Source organism: Thalia democratica, chromosome 1 (genome assembly GCF_965202585.1).
Source record: "Thalia democratica chromosome 1, ktThaDemo2.hap1.1, whole genome shotgun sequence".
NCBI lineage: Eukaryota > Metazoa > Chordata > Thaliacea > Salpida > Salpidae > Thalia > Thalia democratica.
Window position 1 is genome coordinate 46,749,557 of NC_139165.1, and position 20,661 is coordinate 46,770,217.

General features: G+C 25.6%; 1 protein-coding gene across 1 annotated transcript; it reads right to left on the reverse strand.

Annotated features, from left to right (window-relative positions):
- Positions 1–2,850: 2,850 nt before the first annotated feature.
- LOC145849170 (NADPH--cytochrome P450 reductase-like) lies at positions 2,851–19,143 on the reverse strand. Its single transcript, XM_082954268.1, has 12 exons — positions 18,979–19,143; positions 18,580–18,640; positions 16,583–16,700; positions 16,205–16,365; positions 13,322–13,446; positions 12,437–12,625; positions 10,488–10,604; positions 5,957–6,075; positions 5,346–5,649; positions 4,976–5,076; positions 4,440–4,690; positions 2,851–4,182 (listed from the first exon to the last, which is right to left on the reverse strand). Exons 1-12 carry the CDS (start codon positions 19,116–19,118, stop codon positions 3,880–3,882), a joined length of 1,989 nt encoding a protein of 662 aa, XP_082810394.1. The 5' UTR covers positions 19,119–19,143; the 3' UTR covers positions 2,851–3,879.
- Positions 19,144–20,661: the final 1,518 nt, after the last annotated feature.

The window sequence follows — 20,661 nt, forward strand, 5'->3', positions numbered from 1 at the left end:
TAAAATTGACCATTAATATAATGAAAACAACACTTATAAAGTATTACGAAAATAAAGAATCAGTATATTCAATGTTTTTTGGTTACATAAAACAGGTTTTCTTAACGTAATACAAATAGGTTCTAATTTAATCAAATTGAAAAATATACTAGAAATTTTAATAATTTTAAAACTTGCAACTTCTGGCTTTAAGTTTAGTTTCAATTACTTAATCTATTCACAACAAGACGGGATAACCATGTGATACCCCTAGGGATCAATATTGGCTAAGATATTTATGGAATATATTAAATTGAAAGTTATTCCTGCTTTCCAAAATAAATTATTGTACCTGCGGTATGTTGATGATTGTTTCATGTTGGTCAGTAGCAAGAAAACTATGGACGAATTTTTCAATATTTTGAGTAATGCTCATAACTCTATCAGTTTCACAATGGAATAATAAATTAATGATGAACTTGCTTTTTTAGATGAACAAGTTAAACAAGAAGAAAATATATTTTTAAAATCGGTGTATAGAAAGAAAACTTTTACAGGTTTTTATTTGAATTTTTAATCTAGCTGTAGTTTAAAGAGAAAAGTGAATCTAATCAGAACTCGGTGTCATGGTGCACATAAGATTTGTTTCTAAGAATTGCTACTAAGTGAAACCAAAGAGATCAAGTTACTATTAAACAAAAACGGGTACCTACAAGAGTTAGTTAACAAAACAATTCATTTACATTTGAAAAACTTGGATAAAATAGAGTTATTAGGTTTTTAAAAATGTATAAATACTTTAAAAATTCCGTTCATTAACAAAAGCTCAGAAATGTTAGAAAAGAAAATTAGACAATTGATAACAAATACTTATTATGTAGAAAGCTCTAGAGTCTTCCTCACCTCTAAACCACTATAAACACCAGGTGGTAAGAATACAACATCAAACCAAAGTATGGTTATTTACCGATACAGCTGCTGTTGTAAAGCAAGCTTTATTGGTAAATTACCATACTTTGATTTGATGTTTTATATTGGATCCTTACCACCTGGTGTAAGACATCGAGACAAGAAATCTAACGAAAAGGATAAATGAGCATGTCCCAAAGAATGTAGAAAATTTTTGCTTTTCAGATAAGAAAGATGATATGCCGGTCAAATTTTTAAATGCATCTAAACGTTCATCCATTGCAGAACATTTGGTTAATAATTCAACATTTGCAAACAGTCATAATCTAAATAGATTTAAGATTATTAAAACTTGTAGTAATGTTTTTGATTTGAATAAATGAGAAGCTATTTGTACTATGGTAAGGAAACTTGTTTTATGTGAGAAGACATATTTTGACTGTACTGTTTCTTTATTTTCGTAATACTTTATAAGTGTTGTTTTCATTATACTGATGTTTAGTTTTACTGTAGATTAATTAGAACGTAAGCTAACTTAAATGATTTTATTTATTACTAATTGCTTTTATTAAACTCTTGATTACTGTATAAGTTTGTAAAATATAACCTTTTGTTAGCTTTGTACTGATGAGAAATGATCGAAATATATTTAGTTTTAATAAAATTGTGTGTCTTGTATATCTTATTGAATAATTACTGGTCACTTATGTTCTAACATTTATATTTATACACTATAATTACAACTTTAAATTTTGAAGCACAAAAACAGTAAAAAACAGATATTTATACAAAATTTTGAAATAAAAAAACAGATAAAGGTTAACTGAAAAAATTATAATTGAGGATAGTACTAGTTTTTTGACAGTACTAGTGAATAAAATACTTATAATTTAAAAATTATGATAAACCTTACATTTTTAAAGTATTAGTTATTGACTTTATAATGTTAATAAATAACTATTAAAACAGAGGAAGTTTTGTTAAGTTAAGCCAGGGAGTTTTTTTCAAATAAAAAGTACCAAAGAAAATAATATATGCCTAACAGATTAGTTTAGAGCAGGGGTTGGCAGCCTTTTATGAAGAATGAGTCAGATTCATTAAAAAATTATTTCAAGTCACATTTACTTTGAAATTTTTTATTGTAAAATACAAGAAAATTTGTATAAGAGAAAATTTTTATTAAAACAAACACAAAATAACAAGTAACTACGATGAAAGTAATTAACTAGATTTTGCCATTTTGAACTAAAATAAGTTTTACATTTATCATTTAACTTTTGAATTTTTTTTCTGATATTAAACAAGCTTATATTTAAAATCTGAACACACTTGTGTTTATATATATATATTAAAGCATTGTAATTCTTAAGACAATTTAAAAAGTAACTTGAAAATTTGACAACTATGCAATATGAACTAATATACTAACAAAATAATCTTAACTACACAGTTATCTTTTATAGAATAATATGCAAAATGTTTACACGGAATTATTAGTATAAATCTTAAATTTTAAACCGTTTTTTTATTTCCAGTGTCCAAGATAATGAGAGCTACTTTGTTCAGACAGTAAATACTATAATAATAATTAAGTATAACAAATAAAAGCAATATTGTATTTAAAAAAAAATTTTGTTATACTTATAAATCTTAAACATACATGGTAATATATCCATGTTATAACTAAATATAGTATTTAACATATACATAAATAATAATCATCATCAATATAAGTCACTTCCTGCATTAAAATATTTAAAATCTTGCTGAGACGTAATAACCTACTTAATTTTATAGGGCAGTGGGTGTAAAAATTTGAGTAGTTATTAAAATTTACTTCATAAATAGCTCTAAAAATTTTAAATAAAAAATGTTACAATTTCTATACAAAATTTCCATTGTACCTTTTTATGTTTATTCTAGTTTTAGTTTGATGTTAATGACAGACATACATACAACAGGTAGTTTAACTAATAGTTTATTTTAAAAGTATTTATATAAATAAAGTAAGACAAAATGACAAAAAGGTGATTTAAAAATGTCACATTAATTTTTCAGTTTATGTGGCCCAGGTTTTGATGCCTGGGTCAATCGTGTGACAATAAACCTACAATAAAAATAATATTATTATTGATACGTAAAATACAAAAAGACTGCATACAAACTGTGCTTACACCTCCTTTCATTAAATTCAGGAAATGTATTAAGTTAAAACATTAGTAATAATCTAAAATATCAGCTAAATTTAAATGAACTATAAATAGTATGTTAGAGTTTCAAAGTGGTATTTTACATTCACAAGCTAATTAAGACGGTCAAAAACACAATTTTAGTAAAAGTTGCGCTTTGAGCCAGAATTAGTAACTTAACGATGCGATTACTTTGCAATAAAAATTAAATACTATTTACATGAAAAAAAAATCTTTTTTACCTTTTAAAATTAGAAAAAAGAATTACAATTTAAAATCAAATAAAATCTTATATTTTTAAAACTAATTTAAATCAAAACTGTCTTTACCGAAAACAAATAAAAACAAACTTCAGCTTAGTTTTAAATACTCTCTAATTCTAAAATATTGTCATTCAATAAATAATTTATAGACAAAGAAGCTTAATTTTTTAAACAGTATTGTACACTTAATATTTCACTCAAAGTGGATGCAAAAAAAAGATGTAGTTAAAACAAACACCATAACATTTTAGACTCCGTATATCTTAAAAATTAAAGAGTAATATAAGTCTATGTATTATCAATAATCAAGTACTATTTCATATAAAAATTTGTTTTTCTAAGTTCTAAACATTATTTACAATTTTTATAAATTCTTTTAACAGACATTAATATAAATTTCAGTATGTAATATAGTTAAAATTTCACTTGAAATTTGTTAAGTTTTGCAAGGAATGAAGACTTAATCTTTAAAAATTATAATCAAAACTTACAAAGAATTACTACCAACTTTTAACTAAACAAATCCCACCACATCACATTTAACTCCAGACATCCAAGGAGTACTTTCCTCTCTTCTGCAGGTTCTTGACGAAGTCCTGCGCCTGCTGCCTCGTCTTCCCGCCCTTCTCCTCGATGATGCACGTCAGCGCTTCCTGCACGTCACGCGCCATATGCTTTGCGTCGCCGCACACGTACAAGTGGCCGTTATTGCTGATGACGTCCCACACCGACTGCGAGTTGTTCTTGAGCAAATGCTGCACGTACACCTTCTCTGAAGAGTCCCTGCTGAAAGCCACGTTCAGTTCTTTTAGGAGGCCATCTTCCTCCCATTTCTCCAGTTCCTGTGTTCAGAATGTATTAAACAAAGTTACTATTACATTTTTTAACTGGCTTGAGAAAAAAATCTCTACTTCATAGAAGGAGAAAAAGATTAGTTTTTGTCAAAATTTTATTCAGAAAACACAGTTTCATTTGAATAGCTGCATTGAACAAATGGTTCTTATTCAAAAACATATAAAATTTGAAGAAGAAGCATTTTTTAAATTGACAACTAAAAACAACTCAAAAGATTAGCTCCAACAAAAAGTAACTGATTAACCTCTTGGTAAATGTAGTCTTCCTTCTTCTTTCTGCATCCGAAGTACAGCTTCATGTCTCCCACTTCCTTGCCCGTGCCCCTGTGGTACTCGCGGTCCTGCATGAAACCTATGAAGGGGGCGAGGCCGGTGCCTGGTCCGATCATGATGACCGGGTTGGACACTTTAAAGGGCAGGTGGAACTGGGAGCGGCGCACGAAGATGGGGCACTTCATTCCAGGGGTCATCTCGCTCAGGTACTTGGTCGTGACGCCTGCGTTCGATAACCGTTATTAAGGTGTGAGCTTGTTGAAACTTATACTTACCATTTTAGTTATTAAATGATAGCCTACAACAGAAAAAAAAAACGTGAATTATTTTTATCACATAGTACTTAAAATATTTTTAAACAACAACGATATCATAATACAAGTTAAAGTAATATTTTAAGAAAACGAGGTTATTATAATAAGATTAAATGAACCAAAAAACAATAAAGCCAAAAATAGAAAAATCTACTATTACAAAAGCGCTATTTGTATTTAAATGTAAAAAAAACCGTTGTTTATTCTTCCTTTCGATGCTTCATATTTGATAACTGAGGCACAAATGTGAATGCTGTTTGAATCTTTTCTTGGTGAACTTGCAATGGAGTAGTATCTGTTTAATAACATGACGGCTATAGTTTATTTTAATTTTGGTCAACAGATTTCCAAAATATGGTTTTAAAAACTTTGGAAATTTATAACTTTATATTTATCTTTAAAAAAAAGCTTTTCATAAAAAAGCTATTTTGTTAGGAGCAGGAGTATCAATTGTAGCACTGAAATAAAGTTGTCTTCACAAGTGAAACGCTCTTATGTTGTTAAAGCTAAAAAAGCCCAATATTTCACTAAAGCCATTTATACACAAAGAAGTAAACGAATAACCTGGCCTGCAGTCTGGGCAGCAGTTCCAACAAGTGCCCCACGTCGGGCTGGCACGACGGGACGTCCTCCAAAGCCTGCAACAAAGTCCTCCTCGACTTCATCGCCCACTCCTCATACTCCTTCTTGCCCTCCGCAGTGTTGCCGGTGATGCGGAGGAGGAACTGCTTGTCCTCGTCGTCGGTGCAGTACTGGGCCAGTTCTTGGAGGACGTTGGTCCTCAGGGGGGAAGTGAGGTCGAGGTAGTGGCCCAATGCGGTGCCGAACGTCGTGGGGCAGGGAAACGGGTGCCTCTTGCTGCTGTCCTCTGTTTACAAAGTGTTTAGTTTTATACTAAGACTATATATAAACAATATACGAATAATGTAAATATTAAAAATTTAAACAGTTTTTAATATGAATGCAGTTTGTTTTCATCTAAACAGTAATGATAAAATACGAACTTTAAAATAACAAATAAACGTTTGAATATGTGCTATAATTTTTAGTAGTCTTTACTTTGCTGTAATTTAAGTTGAATTTTCAAGCTTGAACAGTTTTGAAAAAATATATAGTTAGTAATATAAAAGCTAATTCAACAGCTTTTTTTTCTGACTATCAATTCCAAAACACACCGTCTAAAGCGTCCATTCTGAAAACAGTCTCAAGGTCAATGTTGAGTCTTTTGGCGAGACCTGCCACCATGTCAGGATCATTCGTCGGGTAAACAGCAACGTGGTCCCCTGCGTTGTACCTGTTATAAAAAAATATTAATTTACCTTATTTTAGCCATTATAAATAAAAAAGTATAAGTTAGGTTTGAATAAACAACATTTTAGTTTTAAAATTATGCTTGGTATGTACTTTAACCCTTACCAATAAAAATATATATGTGCATATTTATATTACATGCTATTTAAGCTTTTTTTCAAAATTGATGTTTTTTAGAATTATTGTGCAATAAACTATACAACTTTATCTTATATTTAAACAAAATATGATTCGGAGTAGAACTGTGAACAAGTAGAAAAGAAAAATGTTGACATTTTAGAATACTCAAATGTCATTAAAGAAATGATTTAAGATTATCAGAATATACTGTTTCAAGTCTACAAACAATTTAAAACCGACTATACGTACATTAAGCAACGCTTTTATCAAAGTTATCATTTATCTTTATAATGGATGAGATAAAAATAAACACTTGTTTCATTAAAAAATGATGATGAAAAAATACTTAGAATATACTAATATGTTAGAATAAAGCTAAATGCTAAATTGTTTATGCTTGAAAGATTTGAATTTTGTATAGCAGTTGTTTAGTTAACAAATACTTTTTATTTCTAATCTATATTTATATAAATATTAAAATGTGCTTGTTAGTTTTATTTCTAATCGAAACGTTTTGCAATTTATAATCAAATACTTGAGATTTAGATTTAGATTAGAAGTTACAGTAAACTTAAAAGTCTAAACAACAAAATCTAAACAAAAGAAATAGCAATTAATGTAGTAACATCCAAAGATTATGAAGTAGTAGCATTGCAAAAAAGTTGGCAATTAATAAATTTTTGTTACCTGTTTGTTAACTTTTTTGTAAAAAACATTTAAAACTATAAGTTATTCTACTTAAAAAATATCAGCTATGTTTTAAGCTTTATGACGCAATAAAAAGTATAATACTTATTCGATGTCACATTTATAGTGCATAAAATGCAGATAGTATAGAGAAAAACGGTAAAAAAAGATTTACAAGTCAATACCGATATAAAATATATATCTTTTGCACTTACGTATTTGGTACATAATAAGTCATAAAAACAAAAAAAAAAACTATATTGCCCAACTAATACAACCACATAGTTATTGGAAGCTTTTTTTAGTAAACAGACTGCTTTCAATGAAATATTAGAAAAAAAAATTTAACACGTGGTCATGGTTGCCACTGATCAAGCTGAGAAAATTTCCTGACTTTTCCTGACTTTTTCCTGACTTTTTACCAAAATTTTCCTGACTTTTCTAAATCAAACTCTTAAATTAAACTTATTCTAAAATACATAATCTAACACTTGAAACTATATAAAGCTGTTCAATATGTTAATAGAAAATTTTTGCAGTTTTATAAAGGATATTTTACTAATTTATACCAGATGAAGGCATTGGAAATAAAATTTAAAAAAATTGTAAATTTCTAGGAAAATTTTGGAATTTGTTTTTGACTTTAAAGGACTTTTAATTAATTTTTACCATTTGAAGGCTTTGGAAAACAAGGAATTTTGTAAATTTAAACTGACAAAATCTGACTTTTTTTTTAATTTTATCAAATTTCCTGACTTTTCCTGACTTTTTTTCAAAACCCCCCATTTTTTCCTAACTTTTCCTGACTTTTGTCATTTTTTTAAATTTTTCCTGACTTTTCCTGATTTTCTGACTTTTCCTGACCGAGTGGCAACCCTGCGTGGTGCAACTATAGATAGGCATCGTAGGATGAGTAATTATTTTTTTAAATGAAAAAGCTAACATATTATTATTTATTACATCAGTCGCTACAAACTTGAGCATTACCTACTTTAACAACCAAAACTAATAACCAAATCAATAAACAAAAAAAGAGCATCATTTACAAACTTGTCTTAGAGAGCTGTTAATTAAGGATGATGACGTACTTATTAATTTAATAATAATAAATTAATAGTGCACACTGTACACAGGTAAAAGGCAAATGTTACATTGTTTGGATTAAAATACTTTTGCTGTTTTAGTTCAAGTATATAAAAATAGTTTTTTAAAGAATGATGATGTGAAAAACGATAACCTTGAATGTTTGAAAGGCATTGTGTACTTTACTAAATTTAAAGTACATTTCTGTGTTATAAATTTTACTTAAAAGAAAAAAATCCTTATCTTTGTCAAAATCAATAGATATCTTTCAAACTTTATAAATAAACTTTAAAATTATGAAAAAAAAAGTTTTGAGGTAAACATATGATAACATTAAAAACAAAACAAGTAAACAGTTTAAAGAAATTAATAAAATATAAATACTTACAATGATTATAGATATAATTTTGTTATATTTCGATCGTTTTTAATAACTTTCATTAGATAACTTTTTTGTATAGTTGCTAAAATGAACTTAAATATATAAAATAAAATATCAAAAACTTTATTCACAAGAGAAAGTAAAGCAACAGTACTTCAAAATTTATGGCGAGATAAATTTGTGCAAAAAGTTTCAAGAATTTTAAACTGCAACATTAAACATCAAAATAGATAAAGGGGATAACATGCGTATGTACCAAATTGCAGTCATGAAAAAAAAATCAGTCCTTAACTTCACTCCTATTACTAAAAAACATACAAATCTTTTTTAGTTGTATACTTTCAATATTGATCTAAACAGTTATAGTTCTCAACTTGATGTTTATTAAGGGCAAAAAAATCAATCAGCAGTTTATTACAATACAATTTATTCAAACAAAACTACAACACTTCTATTTGAATAAGAAGTATTACAAAAGACTATACCAATAGGGAGAAACATTGAATTGTAACAAACTTCTGATTGATTAATTTTGTATATTTTTTAGCTGTAAACTTTTATGAAAATAGTTGTGTCGTTTAATCAAGCTAGCGAAACTGTGCTAAAAGTCATACACATAAAGTTTATAAAGATTATATAAATAAGCTCCTGTAATTGTTTTAGTTTATAACTTTGAAAGCCTTTATACTAACACTCTATATAATATGATAGTACACAGTCACTTATGAGAGGCGAGAAAATTTTGTTAACCAAGAAGTGGGCGATTAATTAGATGAGTTTGGGGAACCGAAAAAATCAACTTTGCAATCATATTAAAGAACTAAACGTTCACTAGAAAAAAAAATATAAACACTTATTGGTACGTGACAGGCTGAAAATTTTTTTTAGAAAAACTTGATTAAACAATTGAGCTGAAAGTTAAACAAATATTTGATTTTTTTTTTCAAAAATTATTATTTGACTTATGCTATTTACTAACTGATTTTTTAGAGTAAATTGTAAGCTTTTTTAAAACACGTTTTGTTGTAAAACACAAAGTCAAATATAACATAATACTTGAAATGTAAATAATGTTGACAACCATTACAATATCTACAATAAAATACGAGAAAAAAAGTTGTTGTAATAACATGAACAACGCATGAAATGAATGATATAATGTTTTGTGTGTTTGTTGTACACATAAATATTTGTTTTACACACAAAACAGAAATTCATCTAAAATCTTTACATAATAAGCGAACTTTAGTCTGTAATATTCATCAAAGGATAATGTTGCATATACTTTTATTATTATTTTATTCTTATTTATGATACCCACCTCATTTAACATTTCATCTTAATAGCTTTAAAATCCCACACAACTTATAACTAATGAGATAAGCAAAAAAAATATTGATGAAAGATAAAAATATTGAAATTATTATTACTAAAACTTTGCAACTAACCAGTGCTTTGATTGTTAAGCTGAAAAAAAAAACGTAAAACTATGTGGTTTTTTAAGTACCTATATTTTTATTTTATTTAAATTTTATAATTTTACTACATGTCCTTCAACACTTGTTTTTGAAAAATAGCTTAAAAGCATTAACAAACATAAAACTACGTTGTTTGATATGTAACTACTAATTTAAAAAAAATTATATGTAAATTTTACAACTTTACTGCATGTCCTTTAAGATTTATTTAAAAAATAATTTAGGCGAGTAAGAATTTAGATATAAAAGTAATTTGACCTAAAATTTAAACCTAATCATTTTATAAGTTATGGACGTAACTACTATGACTTATGTTTTATAACAAATGTTTTTGAGGTGGACCTGTAATTTTTCTAAAGGGGCAAAATTATAAGTAAAACAACACTGTTTAGTTGATCACATAATCAATTATTTTAATATAAATATTTAAAACATAACTAATCTTTTTTTTTTTTCATCTTAGTAAAAATACTAGAAAAATGTCAAGATAAAAACTCTATATACCAACTACATTGCTGTAAAATAAAAAGTTTCCTAATATGCTCCTTAAAATATTTGTTATTAAGTTTGTACTTGAAACCTAATTTTCAACTTTATATAATAAACTCAATGGATATATTTATTACTAAAAGCTTCATAACTCACCCGATTTTGGAGTCAGTGATGTTAAGCTCAACGTGAATGCAACTTCTATCTCCTCCTTTGTGGAGTTCCCTGTTGACTGACACTTCAGCCAAATACGGGTTCTTTACATCGTACGGCCTGTTAAATATCAGTAAATTAAAAGTAAAAATTATATTAAAATAGCTTATACCCATCTTTATTTTGAATAAATGTTGTTTGTTTTGTGTATATACTGGAAATGAAGCATTCAAAATCAATCAAACAAAAATAGGAGAAATACTATAAACCTAAACTGCAAATTAAATACAATAAAGTTTTATTATAGTCTTGTTTCAACTTAGTTACTGAAAATATATATTTGTTTAAAACGCCTATAACAATTGTTAAACTTACTTTGGGTTTTTAGACAAAAAAGTTATACTACAAAAATTACTGATATCACTACAAATTTACTTTCAAAAGTTTTAAAAGCGAAAATAAACACATTTAAACAGCATATATTAATTTAATTATATCAACTTTGTTTGGAATTATATATTTTACATTAATAATCTATAAAGCTATACACATTTGAATTTAAAAAATATATATCTCTGTTGTAACAATATAAAAATAATAATAGCAAAAATAATTATTCAAGCACTCTTTACATATAAAAATTGTTAATTAATTAAGCAAATAAGTTTTTATTGAGATTTTGAAACAAAAAAATGTATATTTAAGAACTAAGAAATATCTCATACAGAGAAATTTAATACTTGTATTCTAAAGTTAACTATTTAAATAACATAAAATAACGCTAGTTTTTAATATTTATGGGGTAAACTCATCAGCTAAACTAATATATAGATCAGTTAAATTTTCAATTTTTACTTTAAAAAAACTTAATTGCTTGTATATTAAGAAAAAAAAAAAACAGTTCAATATAAAAATAATTTGAAAAAATATAACTTATAGAAATGAATGCCTTTAAACATTAGGTTATATATTTTTTAGTTTAATATATATTTATTTAATAGTATTTCAAAAAAATAAATAAATAATAACAATTAATGACTTTATCAGTTAAACAATAGATATGATATAACTAAATTTAAGGATGGAGTTTAGTACAAACCAAAAAATTTAAATAAAATTTTAAAACATGTTAAGAACAACTTTAAAATTTATTGAAAATTAAATCGTTATGTAAAAACACAAGAAACATTTTTCAATTGCATTTATCTGATGAAATCACCTTGTGTATTTTTAAACTACAAAAGGTTTAATAAAGACTTGTTTTATAACTGTGTTGTAATAACCACATTATTTTTCATTTGAAAAATTAATCTCATTACTCTTATTTGCAATCTGCATGTGATTTTCTAAAAACTTATACTTACAGCTAATATTTAGATTTTAGTTTAGTTCTACTTTTAATTTATGTCAAGTATCCGTTTACTTTAAAATACAATATTAAAATTTTACAACAACATTTTACTACTGAATAAGTAATAACAAATTAGCTTTAAAGATAAAGATTACAATAGATTTTAAAATCAATTTAATTCTGATATATTAAAATATAAAGATTTTTTTAGTTAGTCACCTTTGAAAAAATAAAAACGTTATTAAAATAATTAAACATGTATTTAATCTATAAATAAGACAACTAAAAAAACCCAGTTCAAATATATCAACAGCACATTGGTAAACAATAAACTATTAGTAAAATGATAACTATATAATTTCATGTTTGTAAAAATGAGTAATCGGTTTAATCCAATTGAAAAACTAACAAAATTTAATCTAATTTTTTATTTTGCTATAACTAGTATGTCGTATTTATAACAAGCTAACAGCTTTTGTCAAAACCACTTTGAACTAAATAAAGTTACATAATAAAATTGTTACACATAACCGGACATTATGATATTGTTCAATCAACTTTTTATTTTAACATATTTAAAAAAATTTACAAAAAAACCTACCCTTTTTGATTTTTGTAGGAGTCGATCCTGGAAATTTCTCCGCTGAAAACCTTCATGTCTTCGTCTTTCTCAACCACCTTGTACGCATACTGCCTGAAGTTGGCCTGACTCTCATCTATTTTTATGTCCATCTTCTCAACAATCGCCTGCCACAACAAATCTTTCCAAGTGACGAAATCTTCTTCGATACTGAATGTTTTAATTAAAATATTTCTTATTTTTTTTAGTAATTAACTATTCTATACTATTGATTTTGATTTAAACTAGTTGAATGCTTTTGCTAATCTCATATTAAAGTATAGCTAAAAAAAACAAGTTATCTATCTAGTTACTAAAACAAAATTTGGAAGACTACACTCATTTCAAATTTTCTTTATAGTTATTTAATGCTTTAAAATGCAAAAATAACTGATATCAAGTGTTCAAGTTAGGTATTTATAAATTGTTAATAATAGTGTATTAGTTAAAGAAATAATAAAATTGTTATTAACTTGATTTAATAGTGATATTTATATAAACTTTATTTTCAATATATATTAATTTTAGCTGCTAAAAAACATAATTAAAATTATCATTTTAATGAGCTTTTGCAAGTTACTTGCTTATTGTTTTGAATTCAAAAAAACTATTTGCATTCTGTTGCACCTAAAAACAAATGTTATCAAAACAAGTTAATGACTTGAACATACTTTTTGGTTTTTATGTAATTTGAGTCAGATAAGTAAAACCAAAAGTAAACGGAAATAGTAAAACATAAGCTAACAGTACAACAAAACATCTTTCTTGTGATCGACATTTAAGTTTTTGCAGTAAAAAATATTTATACATATAACTTAAGAAAGAGTTAAAATATTTGCACTAATTAGATAAATAAATCATTCTAACTTGGCATCATCGTCCCCAATTCCCAGCTGATACATTCTGTTGCCACCTAATTCTTCTAATCTTTTATCGAAATACTTGCCAACTGAATTGAAATGTTCGTAAGTTTTGTTTCCAAGTCCGAAAACCTAGACAAAAAAAGTGTTTCGTTAAAAAAACATTAATCGACATAAAAAATGATTCAAGACCATACCGGTCAATTATGTTGTTAACAACTTCAAGTTATTTTGTTGATTTTGTTATAGCTACAATTACTTTTTACAATTTTGAAGAAGTTTAATAATCAAAAGACATTATTTTCGGAAACTTCTTCAATGGATTCTTTATAGGCAAAATAAAAAACAAGGTTAAATAAAAAAGAATTTAAACTTTTTTTTATACTGTTATTAAATTTTTACTTTTTTAAATTAAAACTAGCTCATGAACAATTTATTTTAGTTAACTAATACCCTTTAATTAAAAAATTTAACGTCTTTTCACTATTTAGAAATATTTATGATAAATTTGAGATCCGTTGATTTTAAAACTTAAATTAGTAATATTTTCAATAAACCATACACAATTGTAATTATTCTAAGTGTTTTAGATTATTATTAAATAACTTATTAAAAAATAGAGTTGTGTTAAAATGTCAAACTTCTGGTTTGTATTTTGTATTAGAATTTCTTGATAAAATTGAAGTTTGACATTAAAAAAATTATAGAGTAAATGCTTAATACTAAATCAAAAAATTCGGTACATATTTATGGTTTAAGTTAAACTGGTGCAATAAAAAAAAAACCAAACATAAAACATACATAATTAAGCATATAAAATTATAAATATTACTATCAAAAATTGATTAATTCATGAAATTGTTAATGAAAAAAAGTAAAAATATTGGGCTTGTATTCATGTATAGAAACTTATAGTTTTAAAACTGTATTTTAAATTTTGTTATATATTGGTATACAAGTGGAAAATTTGGTTTTATTTGTAAAGTTATTGCAACTATTTGATGTTATAAGTGTATGACATAAAAATGAGAATAGTAAGTGCATACAAATTAAAAATAACTTTATAGGAAGGTTATTAAACGAATTTATACACCATTTGCAACTTATTACTCAATATAGCTTTTCAAAACTATACTAGTTCCATTATTTGAATTTATTCATACGTCATATTAAAGTTATTTTTAAACTGTTTACCAGTGATGTAGCTTGGTACGTTTCTGCAAATCTACAGAAACGTATACTTATGTGCGAAAAACTTTTATTTCAGCTTGAATGCTTTCTTTTAGTATTCATTTATACTAAGTCATGCACTTCTAAGAGATAATTTTGACATATATGTACTCTTTAGCATTTTTAGTGTCGTAAAAATTAAACATATCAAATAGATCCAAATTGTAACATTTAGCGCGTTAAAGCTTTAATTTTTCAAAAAGCTGCATTGCAAAATTGATTCTAATGGAAGCTGTAGCTTCAAAAATTAAAATCATACAATTCTATGTTAAAAAAATTTGCTTATTAGTTAATTAAAAATATATTTTATTTTGTTCTAAAGAACGGTCCTTTGTCTAAAAACTGAAATTTATTTTTTGGATTGGGGTTTTGTTTTTCGAGTGGGGCCCCTTAGAAAAAATTGTTTTTTTTTATTTATTTTTTATTCTAAGTTTGAGTGAGAAAAAAAATTAATAATATTTTTTTTTTAAACCTTCTTAATAATATGTGTATAAACGGCTACATTTTTTAACTAATTGTCACAATTTTGTACAATTTGGCCTTAATTTGGTTTTTTATGAATTTTATGAACTTAAACTCATAAAATAAGAAAATTCCTAAAAAAACCCAATAAAGGCCAAATTTTACAAAATATTGACAATTGATAAATAAATAAAATTATAGCCGTTTATACACATACTATTAAGAAGGTTAATGAAAAAAATATTTTTTTTTTTTCACTCATACTCAAAAAAAAAAAAAAAATTCCAATCTTTTCTAAGGGGCCCCACTCAAAAAACAAAACCCCAATCCAAAAAATATTTTTTTAGTTTTTAGACAAAGGACCGTTCTCTAGAATAAAAAAAAGTTTTAAATTAGCTAATAAAATAAGGAAAATAACTAGATCCAAGTTTGGACAAAAAAAATAAAATATTCAAGCTAACTTCAAACTCGTCTTGTTGTTACTATTGACTAGTGAATTGTTTGATTTTGAAAACAACATAAATGTTTTTGAGTTAAAATGTGATTTTTTTATTTTTAATGAATGTTTTCTGGGTTTACACAAGTGGCATGACATAAAGAGTCATAGGGGGTGTGGAGCAAAATAAATTGCGTTGTATACAGCTATGACTCGTACTTCATCATTCCATTATTGATGTATTAACATAACTGCATATTTTTAGATTTGTAGTTTAAATTGCTGTGTTCCCGCTAGGACGTGTTATTTCAGTTGTTTTAATTTTTGCTGATTTGTAACTTTTTTGAGCTAGCTACGTCCTTGCTGTTTACTAACCAAACATTTTTTTTTCCAAATTCATTTAACATTTACCACTTGATACTAAAGTATAGTTTTGAAAAGCTTTGTGAAATAAAATATAAAAAAATGAGTAATATGTTAATAATAAGTTGCAAATGGTATACAAAAACAATAAATATATTTGCACATATGAAGATTTTTTTTAGAAAAATAATAGTAACTCTAAAATTAGCTCTTTAAAAAAAAGGATATAAGAAATAAGTTGATTTTAGTTAATATTCTATGTAATAAAGGCAAAATTGTCTCAAACCTGCAAAGTACACAATTTTACCTGGGTTCAAAGTGCCTTTAACCTTACTAACTAGTGTCCTTACCATACTATAAATTTTACCAAAAGTTGAAGTCAATTTTTATCAAACTCACAGCGTAATTAAGGCCAGCTAGGTCACATTCACCTTCTTGCAAGAAGTCGTACATGATCTGAGCGTTGTCAGTTGGGTCTCCCTCGCCATAAGTTGCCATGCAAAACAGTGCAAGCGAGTTCTCAATTTCACTGATCGCTCCAAGTTCTGCAGCTTCAAATTCTACACAAAAGCATCAAACTTAATTAAACAACTAATTTAACTACAAGTTTGTTAGTTGCACACCTATATATATACACAATATAACATAACGAAAAAATTAGATTAGTCCCTAATCAGTTTTATTTAAAAATGGAAAAAAAAAGCAACGAAATAAATTCTTCGAAAGCTGTTAGTATTTTTCAGTTGTTTTAATGATAAACACATTTATTCAACAAACCTTCTGGATCGACCACTAGCGCTTTCAAGCCGTACCTCTGAGCGTCTTTTGCAAGTCTGTTTGAAAATTCTTCTGCTGTTCCTGTTTGACTTCCATAGAAAACAACAACTGTCTTGTTCTGTACCAAAGTTAAAAACATCAATACTATTTTAAATTGCTAAAGTTAGCTATTAAAATGAAACTTTATTGAAAAACACTTAAAGTTTTAAAAATATAAAGGGCATAGGGGAGTCCAACATTTCTTTTTACAAACATTAACATTGGCTCTTATATGAAAGCTTTAAGTACAAATTACAAGCCAGTTTTTAAAGAAACTAAAAATATTATTTAATTTTTGAAATTATAATGTTTGTAAAAAGTTTCCAATACAAACTTATAGACCGCAAGTCTTTCAGGGTGTTTTTCTCAGAAATTTTAAAAATCTATGTTTTCCTTCATTTTTTGAGCTAGAGACTTCAAACTTTCAGGAATCGTTCCTTTATAGTGTAAAAGACTTTTAATGGTGCAGTTTTGAAAATATTAAAAAATTAATCTTGCATTAAATCTATTTTTTATTTTTCAAAAATAGCAAATAAATCCTGCTTTAAATCTATTTAAATTTTATTTATGGACTTTTTGTGTAAATCTGAAGAAGATTGGTAAAACAATATATGAACAGATAGATTTTTAATGAAAAAATCTTTTTTTTGCGTTTATGGTTTGTGCCTTCCATTAGGAACTTATTAAGCACACTGACTTTGATTGCTTATATCTCAAAAGTTACTTTGAATTTTTTTAAGTGGTTAAAAATCTCTGTTAGCTCAGATAAAACTCTACATAATAGGATTAATTTGTAAAAATAAAGGTGGCTCCCTATGCCCTTTAATAGTTTCATAAAATTTTGCATTATTAGTTTGAAGTTTGCAATAGCATATAAAATGAATTAAAATTACTATTCATAAAACAACAAAAAATTTTGAACATCATCAGTTTTTGAGCATAGTTAAATAAATAATTAATGATATTTGATCTATTGAATTATAAGATTTCAAATACTCAAATTTCTTTATTATAAGAAAAAACAAGTAAATTAAGAAACAGTAATGTAAACAGTGTAAAAAAGTTTAATCTATTTTCCTTTATTATTAAGCTACAGCAAAGATTAAACACTTAAAAAAATACATTATTTCTTTGTTATTTTTATTTCTTAGATTTGTACAATCTATTAGTTTAGGGGTTGGCATGTCTAAGAAATAGTTCTAATATGCTTAACAAAATTACTTTCAACCAATTTTTTTGAAATAACAATTAAAGGATATATTAATTTTAAAATAAAACATTAAATAATTAAACAACTTTTTAAGAACTAGATTAAATTAATTTAATTAAAACAAAATTTCTAGTGACACTGTACTAGTTTAATGTAATATATTCTTTACTAGTTTGTTGTTTTTATATCATTGAAAGTTTAAGTTTTTTAAACTCTTATAAAAATGGTTTTAAAATATATGTATCAATTTTTAAAATTTATTTTAGTAAAATTAAAATACATCTTTTTATTACAAGTTTATGTTAGAAAAACATATTATTACAACTACTTTTTTTTACAGTTGTTTGTAATAACATCTATAAGGAAATTATGTTTGTTTCAAAACAAATCAAAATCAAGTTTAATATTCATAAGTTAAGGCATAAGGTAATATTTTTTTTTATCTTATTTTGTTAACATATATCTTAGTCATCAGATACATTTTACCACTTAACAAAATTCAAAGTAAAAAATGCATGTGTTTTTGCAAAAATATACGTTGCTGAAGATTGTAGAAAAGTACCAAGCTATGTGCTTGGTCTGAACTAACCTAAAAAAGAGTGGCATTCTTGAAAACACTACAATAATGATTAGGAAATCTTTTGTATAGTTTCAAAAATGACAAAACTATATAGAAAAAATTATAACATATTGCTTTATACTAGTTTTATTTGTATATAACTGTCTTGTTTATTTTATTTTAACTAACTGATTTCTTCATTTTTTCAACAGTACTTGAGCTTGCATCACTTCTTGCAAATGAAGTTGTTCTGAAAATATAAAATCTAGCAAATTTTCTAAATTATTATAATAAAAAGGACTTATATTTAAACTTACAATAAAACTGAAACATATTTTACACTATTTTTACTTCTAATAATAAAAATGAATAAATAATTGATTTAAGATTACTATATATAAGACGAATCTTTCTGTATATACATAATTATAAAAGGTTATATTAAATCATAAAAGTTATAAGGTCGAACAAATTTAAAACTAAAATTTGATGAGATTAGTATAACTAAAGTACAATAACAATATCATAACAAAGGTTTTAGTAGCAATTTCATCACACGGTTCTGATCAATTAAAAAATTAAAATTACGGTGTTGGTAACAACATGTTTGTGTCTTCATCTTCATCTTTATTTTTCTTGAAAATAAAATAGTAAGCAGCAGCTCCAACAGCAACACTTACAAAAAACATGTCAAATGTGCTGAACGTAATACTCTCATTACCCACCATTTTGTATACTAGAAGTTAAAATTAAATTTCTGTTGAATTAATACTTATAACAAAAATTGTGTTAATAAAAAAGTTGCGAAGTGTTTAATTTCATTGGTAATTAGAATATATAAAATAACATTGAGGTAGGTAAAATAATTAAACTAAAACCATTTAAAAACCATCAATAAAAAATCTACTTATACTTATGTTTTGTTTGTTATCATAAGGTAGGTCAACAAACTTCTTTATTAAAATTATCATTATATGAAAGCTTCAAGTATAAACTACAAGCCACTATTTTCAAATATAAAAATTATATTAAAATTTTGTGATATGGTAATATTTTTAGTTTTTGATACAGTTCTTCTCAGAAATTTAAATTACCTTATCCTTCAATTCGAAAAAAAAACTTTATCCTTCAATTTTTGAGGTAGATACTTCAAATTTCAATGAAACATTCTTTAAATAGTTTAAAAGAGATGACATGTTGGAATATAAAAATAAGTACAAATTTGAAAAGGTTTGATTACAATTGAAGGAGAAGATAGATTTTTAGTAAAAAAGTTTACTTTAGCATTTTCAGTTTGTCACTTCTATAAGGAGTCTATTGGGCACACAAACTATAATTGCTTATATCTAGATAGTAACTTTAATATTGTTAAGTGGTTTAAATTGTCTTATAGCTAAGATAAAATCTAAGAAAACTAATTCAACTTTTTAAAACAAGGTGGACAAGCCCTATGGCCTAAGTTAACTGTTATCATAAAAAAAAAAACTTGTGGTTTCTGAGTAAAGTATTCTGAACATTAGTAAAAAATTATATATCATATTTTTAGTTTAAGTTCTAAATTGAATATTAAAATATAACAATAAAACTTTTGTTGTTATACAGATTATAATTCCATAAAAATTTTATGAGGAAGTATAAGCTGTATTACGATCAACAAGGCCAAAATCTCTTTTGCTTACTATTTTTTAAAACTACCATTTACACTATCCAAATGAATGTTATTTTGTTATCTTTTTTCTCTAGTAGCAACACTAGTTCTAACAATTGCATTCTTATCAAAATAAGTTTAATTTTTAGTGAGGTATAGAATTATAAGTTTATAAAAGGTTGTATAATCAAAACTTATTACTCAACACTTATACAACAAAATTTACCTTTAAAATATGCTGAACAAAAACATAGCTTAGTAAAATAAAATTCTAGGCTACTTTAACATTCTATTTTTACATATTTTTAATAAATTGACATATAAACAGTATAGCCACTGTTTTTCTTAGAAAATTGTTTTTTCGAACTTTCTTCTAGGTTTTTAAAAAACAAGTTTTTTTTGTCCTTTTTACTAAATTGAGTTTAGTGTAAGAAGTTTTTTTTTATATATAAAGTTACTGAAAAGATAATGTAGTCCTACATTAAATGTTTTTTAAAATAATAAAACCATAGAAAATATATAATTTTTTATTGTTTTAAACAGTTATTTTTAAATTAATCTAAAATTTATTATTTACAAGAAAAATGTTAATATATATCTAATGTTTTCCAGTTTTTGTTTAA